This window comes from Ictalurus furcatus, chromosome 14 (assembly GCF_023375685.1).
Source record: "Ictalurus furcatus strain D&B chromosome 14, Billie_1.0, whole genome shotgun sequence".
In the NCBI taxonomy this organism is placed as follows: Eukaryota; Metazoa; Chordata; class Actinopteri; order Siluriformes; family Ictaluridae; genus Ictalurus; species Ictalurus furcatus.
In genome coordinates this window covers 6,174,724-6,187,673 of record NC_071268.1, presented here as the reverse complement: position 1 = coordinate 6,187,673, position 12,950 = coordinate 6,174,724, and the positions used below count along the sequence as shown (strand labels likewise).

Below are 12,950 nucleotides of genomic sequence, written 5' to 3'. Positions count from 1 at the left end.
TGAGTATTTTGTTTTCATTCAGTATCAATTTTAAAAACTACCGGTTGATTAATCGGTTATCGGCAGGTAGGTACCGCCCGACTTCGTTATCGACAGTATCGGTAAAACACGCTATCGGTCGACCTCTAATATGAATGATCCTGTAGTAGTTCGATGGAGCACGTTGTGTTTGCGCTCTCGACGAAGAGTTATTGTTCTGTCGAGACGTAGCATCTTTATTTTCTCTCAGTATGCTTAAGACCACCATGGGACAGGGTTTCGTCAGTGTTTCGGCAAACCTGCATGCTCCTGAAAAGATTGTCCTAGGCACACTATTTCGCAATCTATTAATCTGCCTATTAAAAACAGCTCTACCAACAGCAGATCACTCCTCAGCCAATGAGTGTAGTGCAGCGGGGGGTTTCTGGCGGTTGAAATGACTCGTCCCCCGGGGAAATACGAATAAAAAAAACCCGAATAGTCTAGACGTGATTGTCCAGGGCGCCCGGGCTACTAATTTGTCCAATCCTAATGTTCTGATTGTAACACTCTCTCTCTCTCTCTCGCTCTCTCCAAGGTGGACTGGCCTCTGAATATCATAATAACGGACAGCTGTATGAATAAGTACAACCGGCTCTTCTCCTTCCTGCTGCAGCTCAAACACATGGTGTGGTCTCTCAGTGATGTGTGGTTTCATCTCAAACGCACAGGTGAGCTGCTCCTCTTACAGGGCATAGGTCAATCTGCTTCTCATGGCTTAAAGGAACATTTTCCCAGGCAAAGCCCAAAAAGCCTGCTTACTTGGAGTTCACTTCCAATAAACAGATATGCTTTCTTTCTTTCTTTAATTGATTTTCATTGTTGTTTTTGGAGAATGCTTTAATCAATACTTTTGGTCACGTATTTTTGTGTGTATTTTAAGCTCTGAATGTGTTCAGAGACTTTACAGAGGATATAATTAATTCAAATGGTTTTTACTCTAAAGGTTTGAAGGATATATAAATCTACATAAAACAAAGGTTTTGTTCAACTTTCACTCATGTCTCTATTATTCTTTATCGTTAACGTGTCGTGACTGTAGGTTGGAATTAGCAGTATACGATCACACGCTTTATGTTCTTCTTTTTTTTTTTTCTCTCCAGTCAAATTTCTTGTTCATGGTAATTATACATACACTCCACTTATTTAGGAACACCTGCACTTTCATGCAGTTATCCAATCAGCCAATCATGTGGACAGCAGCACGATACAGAGACAGGCCGAGGGCTGCAGTTAATGTTTACATCAAACATCAGAATGAAGAAAAAGTCTGATCTCTGTGACTTGGATGCTGGTACCAGATGGAACGGTTTGAGTTTTCCAGAAACTGCTGATCTCCTGGGATTTTCCACACACACCAGTCTCTAGATTTTACACAGAATGGTGCAGTGGTAACGCCGGTGGGGTTCTGTGGATGGAAACGCTTTGTTGACGAGAGAGGTCAGAGGAAAATGGCCAGATTGGTTCAAGTTCACAGGAAGTAGTTATAGTAACTCAAATAATCATTCTTTACAACCGTGGTGAGCAGAAAAGCATCTCGGCATGCACAAAACCTTGCACTTTGAGGTGGTTGAGCTACAACAGCAGAAGACCACAATCAGGTTCCACTTCCATCAGCCAAGAACAAGAACCTGAGGCTCTCATGGGCACAGACTCACCCAAACTGGACAGTTGAGGCTTAGAAAAAAGAAAAAAAAAAAGAGTCTTTTTCCAGTCTTCTGATCTCTCTCATCAACGAGGTGTTTCAGCCGGCAGACCCTCGGCTCACAGGATGTCTTTTGCTCTTTACACCATTCTGTGTGTGAAATTCACAGGAGAGCAGCAGTTTCTGGAATACTCACACCAGCCCATGTGATATCAACATCCATGCGAGGATTAAAATCACTGAGATCAGACTTTTTCTTCATTCTGATGTTTGATGTGAACATTAACTGAAGCGCTTGACCTGGATCTGCAGGATGACTAGATAACTGTGTGAATGTGCAGGTGTTCCTATTAAAGTGGACGGTGAGCATATGCTGGTGGCTGGATATATATATATATATATATATATATGTGTGTGTATGTGTCTATCTATCTACCTCTTGCGCTCTCTCTCTCTCTATATATATCAGCTCTAGTAAAGGGAGCAGGACGCTCGGTGCAGTTCCGTCAGCTGCAGCTATACAGACATGAGATGCAGCACTTTGTGAAGGTGATCCAGGGCTACATCGCGAATCAGATCCTGCAGGTCTCCTGGAGCGAGTTCACACAAAAACTCAACAGCGCCAACGACCTGGACGCCATCCATCACACACACGCAGAGTACCTCAACAGGGCCATCTTCAGGTTAGAGCACTGCATCACACACACACACACACACACACACACACAGACACACGCGTTGTATTCCGGATGGAACATCACATCATCACAGCACCCATTTTAAGCCCAAATTGACTCGAGGGCTTTACTGCGCAGGGCTCTGCTGACGGAGAAAGCCGCTCCTGTGATGAACATCATCCACAGCATCTTCAGCCTGATCCTGAAGTTCCGCGGCCAGCTGATCGCTCAGGCCTGGCAGAGTCAGCAGGGTGAGACGGTGCACCCGAGCTTCGTCGCCATGCAGCAGTCTTACAACACGTTCAAATACTACTCGCGCTTCCTGTTCAAAGGTGAGTGCACACACCCACGGCAAACATTCATCCGTTAAATTCTTACTAGTCATAAACACGAAGGTCAAGTTTTATCATGTTTCGGCGCAGCATTCTCGCGACACTGAAGGAACCGATCATTCACTCTACTACACGTAGACACAACGTGGACTGGACGCGTAAACTCAAGTTCCGCTCGTCTCCGAACAACAGCGCGAAGTAAACTTCTGTGTGTTTTGTCTCTGCAGTGGTTTCCAAGCTGGTCGATAAAGGCTACCAGCCTCATTTAGAAGACTTTCTTCTGCGTCTCAACTTCAACAACTACTACAAGGACACGTGACGTTTTTTCCGCCTCTCGCTGAGAAATGATCATGAAACGGAGTTTTCCCCGTCGCTTCTTCAGCCTCACGCCGAAGTCATGAAAGGCTTTCTATATGCAAATGATCTGCTTCTAGCCATTGTAGCTATCCTGCAGTGAGAGTATACAGTGCTATAAGTATTATAGCTGTGTGTGTGTGTGCGTGAGAGAGAGAGAGAGAAAGGAATGTGATTAGCGTTTCACTTTTATACAGTCGGTTCAGCACTCACCTGGCATTCAGGAATTTTCTCAGACTACTTAGTCCTGGAATAAAGTTGACTCAAGCGTCTCTTCGCGTTTGTCTTCTGGACATTGAGCTAAATTTCCTGCGCATGAACGAACATCAGTGCCTGCGTACATTCGGTCCAGCTTGTCCCATTACTGCTGTGTTGCAATTGAAATAAAATAAAGAAGCGGAAAGATTTTCAAGATTTTGTTTGTTTCCTCGACAGTAAATGGACCGGATACGTTCGGGCGATTAAACGATTGAACGTATTTTCAAATTAGAACGAAATCCGGGAAGGTTTCGTTGAATTACGTGGTTCGGTATTTGATGCCTGTTTATATTCTATTCAATATAAATAACATTGTAACTCTGAACACTGTAACTCATACACACGGTGGAACTGGAACAACAATAAAGACTCGGCAGGGCTCTTCGAAATCCTCACAGAGCTTTATTAAAGTTTTTCTTTAACATTTTGTGCAAAGCCTTCTAGACAGTGGCTCTAATCAATACCAGGAGTTAGTGTTAGGAGTCGTCTGCTCCTACACACCTTTCATCAAATGCCATTATTTGTCTGTTTAAACTCGTGCAGCCTGCAGCAGATAGACAGAGGATGTTGTTGTTGTTGTTAAGAGACGTTTATATGCACTCGAGTTCCTTATAGTCTCATCCGGACTCCGATAATCAGCCGAAGCCTGACCTCCGGTTGATCCTACGCTTAACGGCTTGCCATCAGTTAAAGTATAGAAGTGCCGGCATTCATACACAAGCCAACAGTTAGTGTGTGCTGAAAGAAACAGTTCCACACGTACGCAATGGAGATTAAAAAGTCTACACGCTCCTCTTAAACTGGTAGGGTTTTTTTTGGGTGAAGTAAAAAAAAAAAAATGAAACTAAGGTCAATCAATCATGTCAGAACTTTTCCACTTTTTAATGTGAAAGTCTACAAAGAGTGAATACACTAGTTGCACAAGTGTACACACCCCTACACAGCTTTTGAACGCCGTCTTTTTGTGTAAGAGACTCTCGGTGTGGCACATCTCGACTTCGCGATGTTTCCACCACTTTCTCGCAAAAAATGCTCTAGAGCCGTCAAACTGTAGGGGCATCTCCTGTACGCAGTCTGCTTCAGGTCAGGACTCTGGCTAGGCCATTCAAAAACATTGATAATCTCTTGGTTAAACCATTGCTTTGTTGAGTTGGACGTATGCTTTGGGGCGTTGTCATGCTGAAAGGTGACATTCATTTGAAGGTTTTGCACTCAAATTGACGGGTATTTGTAGCTATTCATGATCCCCTACACCTTGATAAAAGCCCCAGTTCTGGCTGAAGAAAAGCAGCCCTAAGGCATGATGCTGCCTCCACCATGCTTCACCGTGGGTGTGGTGTTCTTTTGGTGGTGCCTTTTTTTTTTTTTTTTTTGCACCAAACAAACATTTTGCGATTATGGAATTATTATACTTATTGGAATTGATCTCATCAGACCATAACACACTTTGCCGCATGGTTTGGGGTGATTTAGTCGGGCTTGGATGTTTTTTTGTGAGAAAGTGCTTCCGCAACGTACTATCCGCCCTACCCCATAGCCCAGCCATGTGAAGAATACGAGAGATTGTCGTCACATGCAGAGAGTAATCAGAACTCGTCAGATTTTCCTGCAGCTCCTTTAATGTTGCTGTAGGTCTCTTGGTAGCCTCCCAGGTAAGTTTTTGTCTCGTCCTTTTGTAAATTTTGGACGGACGTCCCGTTCTTAGTGACGTCACTGTGGTGCTCCATTTTCTTCACTTGCTCATGACGGCCTTCACGGAGTTCCACGGTATGTCTAATGTTTTGGCAATTCTTTTATACCCCTGTCCTGATCGAGATCTTTCGACAAGCGAGATGCCTTGCCCGCTTTTTCAGCTCTTTGCAGAGCGTGGCTTCGGCGGTCAGACGGAACCAAGACGACGTGGATCAGAACCATTTCATCTAGGAGAGCTGTATGATGATTAAGTTTGAACATGAGCCTGAACGTGATTGGTTCTTTCCGACGCCACGCCCCTTATTATAAAAGGGTGTGCACACTTTACACAATAACGTTACTGTGACTTCTTTATTTTTCCCCTAAAATGTCTCAGATATATATATAATTTTTTAGATGTTGTAATTGTACATCGAGGGTGGGAAAAAAGTTCGGACATGATTTATCTTAGTTTCAAAAACCTGCCATTTTATCTGGGGGTGTGTCGACTTCTTATCATCCATATTTGTTTTTTTTGTTTTTTTAATATACAATACTAAAGTGCAGCAAACTCGTGATTCAGATTGCAGCAGATAATTTAAAATGATGCCTGCAGGCACACACCCACTATCTTTCAATACAGCTAAGCAAGCAGATAAAGGAACATGTAGTGGGGGGGGGAAGAAAAGCCCTTTCAGAAGAAATAGAAATGGAGTCAGGAAGCCACACAAGCTGCAAAATTAAAGGTTAATTTGAAATAAAGTGGTTCTGAATTTAGCGGACTGAACTATTGCCACTGCATGATTAACCGTTAAAAACTGAAGTGCTTATATTTTACATGTAAAGTGGACAAAAAAAAACACCCCCAAAAAGTTGTATTATCTCCATCTCGTTGAAAATGTACTCCGCTTTTACACAGCCAGCTTTTAAAAACAAAAAACGACGCATATTATAATGGAGTGATCGTATTACTAACTGTTAGCAATGAATTATTTTTTAAATCTCCTCTTTTAGTATTCGTTTTTCTACATTTTGTTTATTGTAAACTATATTTTAAACCTCAAAGTGCATGTCATTTTACTGTAAACAGAGCACCAGACCCTGGGTGAGAAATTTTCAGATTAAATGCTAACAAAGGAATGTAAAAAGTATTTCTGTAAGTCAAAGGACCTGAGAAATTTTAGTTCAGTGACGTGTGCTGAAACACGCCTCGTTCTTCGTAAGTAAGTAAGTAACTCGGCACGCAGAGGTCCGGACCAGCTTCACAGTCATCACGTGAGGAAAGAAATTTTCTCTCGACAAACCGCGTGGAATTTAGCCACATTACAGTACTATTACTTTTACATTCCGAGTAGTGCAATTACCCAAAACTCAACATGCAGTATACGTAGCTCTGGGAAGTGCCGTTCGATCCTGTGCCTTAAGCGAGGAAAGTTGCCAGTCTAGCTAAGCAGTACTGTGTGTCGAAACTCAAGCGCACGGGCTTTCTATTACTGCGATGTGCTTAGCAAATGTATTTAATCTAGAAATCTCAATAAACGCAAAATCGGACGTCCGTGTAGCGTAATCGCGCCTGAAGAGGTTTCAGTACGTCTGAGTAATAAAACGGTACGCCTTTACATCAAGCTCCTAAATCCTGAAGTATGCAGAGAGAAATATATTGAGCGAAGGGGTCGGGAGAAAGTGCAAGGAGAAGTCTGAACTGAGCGGTACTCTTCGCTAGCCTCGTCTTTTCGTCGCGCTCCCTTACTGTAACGGAGAAGAGCAGCTATTAGAGAGTCTCGTGTCGTCGATCATGCCGTAGGACGATGTGAACGTGGTCACGATGGAAAGGGAAAAAAAAAAAAACGGCAACGATTTGCCAGATTCTGATCTGAACCTGATCAGAGTGGAGTGGTGTGCAGTATTTAGCATGAACGATGTTGCTCTGGATTGATTTAGTTGCTAGAATGTAAAACTCCTTCTTCAACCATCTTTAGCCCTGTTTGTGGATTATTTGTATAAGAGCAAAACTTGGTATTTAGCATCGAGACAGACGTCAGGAGTGTTAGAGCGGAGCCGTAAACGTACCGTAACATAAGAGTCTATAGTCGGTTCGTATGTAAAGTGTATATCTAGGATCAGCTCCTTAGATCTTCATTAGAGTATAAGAGACGAGAAAAAAAATAATAAACTAGGTGAGCGCTTATCCTTTGAGAAACCTAAAGGACTTTCAGGCCTCAGACTCCAAGTCATCCTCTCCTTCTCCGTTCGCCGCCTCTCCTGTCTCGCTCTCCAGCAGCAGGAACTTCCCGTCACTGGTCAGCGGCACAGACTTCATCAGCTCGGCCAGAGCGTCTGGATCCTAACGCAGAGGCACGGAGAGAGGGGAACGAATCATTCTGCTTGAAGAGACGGTACTACAGAAAGACATGACACCGGATACCTTGAACTATGTGGATCATTTGAATCAAAAAAGATTTTAGATCGTACCTTCTTAGCTTCTGTAATCTCCTTGCCGATGTTTATTGTGTAGCAGATCTATAGGATGGGGAGAAATATTAATATGCTATAGATAATCATTTTAACTTATACAGTGCCCTCCACTAATATTGGCACCCTTGGTAAAATTCTTTATTGTTTAACCTTTTGATCTTTTTATGAAAAACAAACAAACAAACAAAAAAACCCCAATTTGCTCTCATGGATAAACAATTGCAAACAACACAGGCTTATTAAAAAAAAAAAAATCTTTGTTAAATATAGGTGTGCAACAATTATCGGCACCGTTTTAGTCAATACTTTGTGCTACCTCCCTTTGCCAAGATAACAGCTCTGAGTCTTCTCCTATAACGCCTGATGAGGTTGGAGAATACATGGCGAGGGATCTGAGAGCGTTCCTCTGTACAGAATCTCTCCAGATCCTTCACATTTCGAGGTCCACGCTGGTGGATTCTCCTCTTCAGTTCACCCCACAGGTTTTCTATGGGGTTCAGGTCAGGGGACTGGGATGGTCATGGCAGGACCTTGATTTTGTGGTCAGTAAACCATTTGTGTGTTGATTTTGATGTATGTTTTGGATCATTGTCCTGCTGGAAGATCCAACCACGGCCCATTTGAAGCTTTCTGGCAGAGGCGGTCAGGTTCTCATTTAATATCTGTTGATATTTGATAGTCCATGATGCCGTGTATCCTAACAACATGTCCGGGTCCTGTTATAGGAAAATAATCAATGTGATGTGGATCAAAGCGGACTGGAGATACAGTTCGCACGGTAAAGTTGGCTATTTTCTTAACAGCATGTCCCGACCTGTTTTATTCCTCTTATATCACAGCAATTTCCGATGATGCCATTTTATAGTTACATTTAATGTTGTGAAACAAGTTAGTTCCTGTTAGCACATACATTATAATAGCTACCGGGTTTATAGTATAAACAGTCTTTCTTTTTAACAAGACTAAGAGGAACCACAAAGCGTGAAGCCGACTTGTCCTGAAGACTTTCCTGTGCTGGAAACTTTACCTCTAACTGTTCCAAACACTAACATCGGAGAAACAGTTCCTTCCCCAAAGCTTCACAATGACAGTTATACAAGTCCCTGTGTAAGTTGCTACTTATAGAAATGATCCTGTATTAGAAGGAGTGCATTAATATAAACCTGTGATTTGCCTCGTCTAAGCTGAGCTGTTCTGACCAATCAGAGAGAATCGTATGTCAAGAGTTCTCCAGTCTCAAGTTTATTCTAATATTACGCTTTCTCTCACTATACATTATTTCCCCACTATTATTAATTCCTCACTTGTTCGTACTTGTGCTTTTTTTCTGAGCCCCAGACAGTGTTAGTCTGCATACTGAGTTAAATCCTACACCTCAGTCCAAGGTTGAAGGAGATACTGTTGCTGATGGCAAAACATCGAAATTTGTCAGACCGCCACGGCTACTCTGTGCAGTGAAAACTCAAAAGCTTTGCAGTTTAGCATCAACAAGGCCTTTAGATTAGACTGACTGTATATGATATTGATTGGATGAAATCTCTAGGAGGAGTTCGTCAAAGGACGAGGCCTGGAAAAATCAAAATCTGAGCATGAACTGCAGAGAAATATCAAAATGGCTGACTTCCTGTCGGGTTACGGATAAGGTTCTAAGAGACTTTTTGGTACGTTTTAACGTGTTCCATATGCCTACCGATTTTCTTACGTGTAGGTGAAACGTAACGCGAGACGTTGAAATTTTGTAGGTTGCGCCATCGAGCCGTTTCGCCACACTCGATTCTGGAGCCCCAATCAGATGTCGATTTTCACCGGTTCTGGCGCGTCGGTCAAGGGTATGTCAAAAATGAGATTCATGTGGGAAAAGATTTAATAATAAACGGAGCAGATCCAATAGGTTCGGGCTCTAACACTACTACAGCATAAACAGTAGTTAAGCAAATGAAGACCTACACAAACTTTAAAACGGTGTAGTGTTTTTAATGTCTGTACGTGGAGACAGAAATTCCGACAGAAGATTGGACTGCTGTTCGGGTGTGATGTCGTTGAGCGTGCCACATGTTCAGTGCTGTTTGAAATTCCAGAGGTCCCAATTTACAATACCTTCCCTTGTCCCTTCCCCTGTCCCAATCCCATTCCCATTTTCCCCCCTAGCAACAGAACTAAACAGTTTACCTTCTCTCCCTCAGTGTTGCTCTCAAACACAAAGGCGCTGAAGGACACCGCTCCTTCCTCATCCGCCTCGCTCCAGTCCCTCCCCTCCACCACGAAGCCCATGAGCCGGCTGTTCTCCTTATGCGCTGCGAACTGGGTGACGTCCCTGAGCTGGAACTAACAGCACGGTGACGGAGACAAAGAACGGAGCTCGACGTTAGAGGAAAACGGACGGAAATACCCTGGACGGATTCGATTTTGTCACAGTTTAGAATCTATTACTCGGTCAAGGTACAGCGCTCGGTGATACCATTTACACTCGATGGCACGCTTACTCACACTGATTTTAGTGACCTGCGTCTGAGGGTCAATCAACCTGTTGGACAAGAAGAAGAAGAAGAAGAAAAAGAAGAAAACAAAACGTCATCTGGTATTCATGTGGATGCAAAACTAACGCTATGAAAGCGACTCGACTCACACTTTCCCTCCATGACCGACTCACCGGAGGCAGCTGCTTGTTACCATCAGGTGCGACTCGCTGGTTTTAAATATGTTGTGTATCGCGCGAGCAGCTAGAACCTGCCTCATGGCCTCATAGATAACTTCCTGTGTATGTCCAGAGCGCACTGCCATAGAGCCCAGGAAACGCACGGCAAACACCTGCTGTAGCAAGGAGTCTACACACACACACACACACACACACACACAAGAGAGAGAAAGAGATTATTGAAGGACCGTCACGTCTGTGAATGAAAGGCCATTCAACAATTCTTCAGCGATGGAGTGCAGCGTCTGCACTGACAAGCTGACGCGAGCACAAATTGAATCGATGCCTGCGAGTTCCATTATCGCGTTCTGTGGCATTTTTTGACCTCAGCTGTCCCGGGTGAAAATGATGAGCAGTTCAATTCAAAAGAGTCAGTAATGCCGGCTCACCGTCCGCACTCGAAGGGCCGTCCACTTCGGTCTCACCGAAAGGGTTCGTGCGCCTGTGGGGATAGATAGATAGATAGATAGATAGATAAATAAATAAATAAATAAGTATAAATAATGAAGCTTCAAAACAAAAACACAAACCATAATTTGGACAATGATCAAAACTTTCACCAATACCAACATTTCATTTGTAAAAAATGGATTTATATATACATATATATATATATATATATATATATATATATATATATATATATATATATATATATATATATATATATATAAATAATATATTAAACAATGATTGTTCACAACAGTCAAAACAATGTTAGGTTTATGTTTCGTGTGTAAATGTCTGATTAATCTCATATGTGTATAAGATGCGTTTGGGCGAGTTCATTTGTTGCCTAGAGTGATGTGTTCTCTGACCTCCCTCCCGCCCGGTTCTGGTCCAGGAACTCGGATGCTGGAAGGACAATATCGAACTGGATGGGTGTCCCAGGGGCAATCAGGTCTTCAGGCTCAGGGACAGCAGGGGCTTTCTTAATACTGCCAGGGACCACTGCGCCTGGCTTAGCCCTACACACACACACACACAATAAGACCGAGAGAAGCTAACCCAGATAATGTACAAAACATTATGACATGGTCACTTGCAGGGGCACATCACTGCATTAAATACACAATAAATGGCTCATGTTTAATACAACGCTTGGATAATCCTGACAATACAATACTCTGATAATGACCTGCGCTTTGGCACTGACTCTAAACACTGGTTAGTACTGAATGTGAAGCCTGCCTGTGATCTCTACCTTTAACAGATGTTAGTATGGTAGGAGTCTGACCTGTCAGGGTTTGGGGAACCCTCTGCTCTCTTTTGAAAGCTGGTGATGGGAGTGACCGCCTGGATGGCGGTCTGATTGAGCCTGATGGCCACAGCCTGAGGAAGACGACACAGACTTTAATAATCCATACTCTCGTGAGCATGTTGTACATGATCGTTATCTGCTACTCATACGGGACACGCAATAACGACATGGAAACACTGATCAAAGTTCATTCTGATGTTTGCTCTGTAACAATCCTGCACCTTGTCAGTCCACGTCACTGAGCTGCCAGGGTATTAGATAAATCCCGCTGTATGTACACAAGTTGTACAAACCAACAAATCAGGTCACATGACTGCAGTGGCAGTCTGCTACGTACAACCAGGCGTAGCGGATCTGATGCATCGTGTAAGCGACGTAGAACGGCCAGACCGTGTCAGAAATCATAACCCAGAAAGAGAGTCTAGGATCAGGCGTGTTCCGTTAACATGGTGACGTATGTAACGCGAGTCCGTAGCGTCGTCATGTTTAGGTGGGGACAAGCCCGTGGTAGAGATGTGATGCTGTGGGGAATATTTTCCTTTCACGCATTGGGATCTCTGATACTCACTGAAGAAGAGCATCTGATCAGCACGGTGTATGCGAAAGGCTGACCCGGTTTTATCCCTTCAAGGACACATTCATTCATTCATTCATCTGAATCCAATCCGGGCCACGAGGCAGAAGCACACCTTGGATTGGATGCCAGTACATCACAGGGTACTATGCACAACAGGTGTGTCTGATCTTATCCAGAAAGGGCCTGTGTGGGTGCAGGTTTTCATTCCGAACAAGCAGGAGCCACACCTGATTCCACCTGTTTAATCAGTCGATCTTGGCTTTCAACAGAATCAGGTGTGGCTCCTGCTCGGTTGGAATGAAAACCTGCACCCACACCCGTCCTTTCCAGATTAGACTGGACACCCTTGATGTATATATGTGACAAAAAAATGATCTTAGCAAGTAAAAATATCTTGAATATGTGGAAATCTCTTTTTAAATTACGGAATTATTATAAGCTTTTCTTCTATTCTATTGGTAGATCATTTCTAATGTCTAACGACGATGTTTTTTGACGCATGATTGTGCCGCGGCTTTGTAAAATTTTTTTGTTTTTCGTGCTTTTTGTGGAAAACTGCTTGAATTGGCCAAACTGCACCAGCAGGAAATAGTTCTGCGCGGTCTTTCACAGTGATGCATGCTGGTAAAACGAGACCTTTAAGCTGTGCTCATGTTCGACGTGCGTGAACCGAAGAGTGCTTTGGCTGAACGCGCGTCGTGATGAGGTCACACGCCGCGTCTCCGCCCAAATCGCAAGCTCCTCCGAATACTGCGGCGTTTCCTCGATTTTGCGTTCGTTTCCGACTGGAAAGTCCAGAGAACGGTCGAATAATCTTGTATTCGGTTTATCGTAATCTTATAATAAGAAACGCTAGATACGTTTGACCGTATTCAAGATGTTTTCATTTGCTAAGATGTCTTTTCGTTAGTGTATACAACGTGGCAGAGTGGGCGTGGTCGAGTGTGGGCTGTGGACGGAGAGAGGAGGCGGCTGAACCGGCAAGTA

At 43.4% G+C, this 12,950-nt stretch overlaps 2 protein-coding genes across 2 annotated transcripts in view; one reads left to right on the top strand and one right to left on the bottom strand.

Moving 5' to 3' along the window:
• tubgcp6 (tubulin, gamma complex associated protein 6) overlaps nucleotides 1–3,671 on the top strand; it is a 31,320-nt gene extending 27,649 nt beyond the window's left edge. Inside the window, exons 22-25 of the mRNA XM_053640981.1 lie at nucleotides 557–689; nucleotides 2,133–2,346; nucleotides 2,479–2,672; nucleotides 2,900–3,671. Coding sequence (XP_053496956.1) covers nucleotides 557–689; nucleotides 2,133–2,346; nucleotides 2,479–2,672; nucleotides 2,900–2,991 — 633 coding nt within the window. The 3' untranslated portion in view covers nucleotides 2,992–3,671. The remainder of the gene's footprint in view (nucleotides 1–556; nucleotides 690–2,132; nucleotides 2,347–2,478; nucleotides 2,673–2,899) is intronic.
• appl2 (adaptor protein, phosphotyrosine interaction, PH domain and leucine zipper containing 2) overlaps nucleotides 3,665–12,950 on the bottom strand; it is a 42,280-nt gene continuing 32,994 nt past the window's right edge. The window contains exons 14-21 of the mRNA XM_053640982.1: nucleotides 11,363–11,457; nucleotides 10,944–11,093; nucleotides 10,515–10,567; nucleotides 10,081–10,255; nucleotides 9,918–9,954; nucleotides 9,600–9,755; nucleotides 7,428–7,475; nucleotides 3,665–7,299 (exon numbers count right to left, since the gene is read on the bottom strand). Of these exons, the coding sequence (XP_053496957.1) occupies nucleotides 7,168–7,299; nucleotides 7,428–7,475; nucleotides 9,600–9,755; nucleotides 9,918–9,954; nucleotides 10,081–10,255; nucleotides 10,515–10,567; nucleotides 10,944–11,093; nucleotides 11,363–11,457 (846 nt within the window). The 3' untranslated portion in view covers nucleotides 3,665–7,167. The remainder of the gene's footprint in view (nucleotides 7,300–7,427; nucleotides 7,476–9,599; nucleotides 9,756–9,917; nucleotides 9,955–10,080; nucleotides 10,256–10,514; nucleotides 10,568–10,943; nucleotides 11,094–11,362; nucleotides 11,458–12,950) is intronic.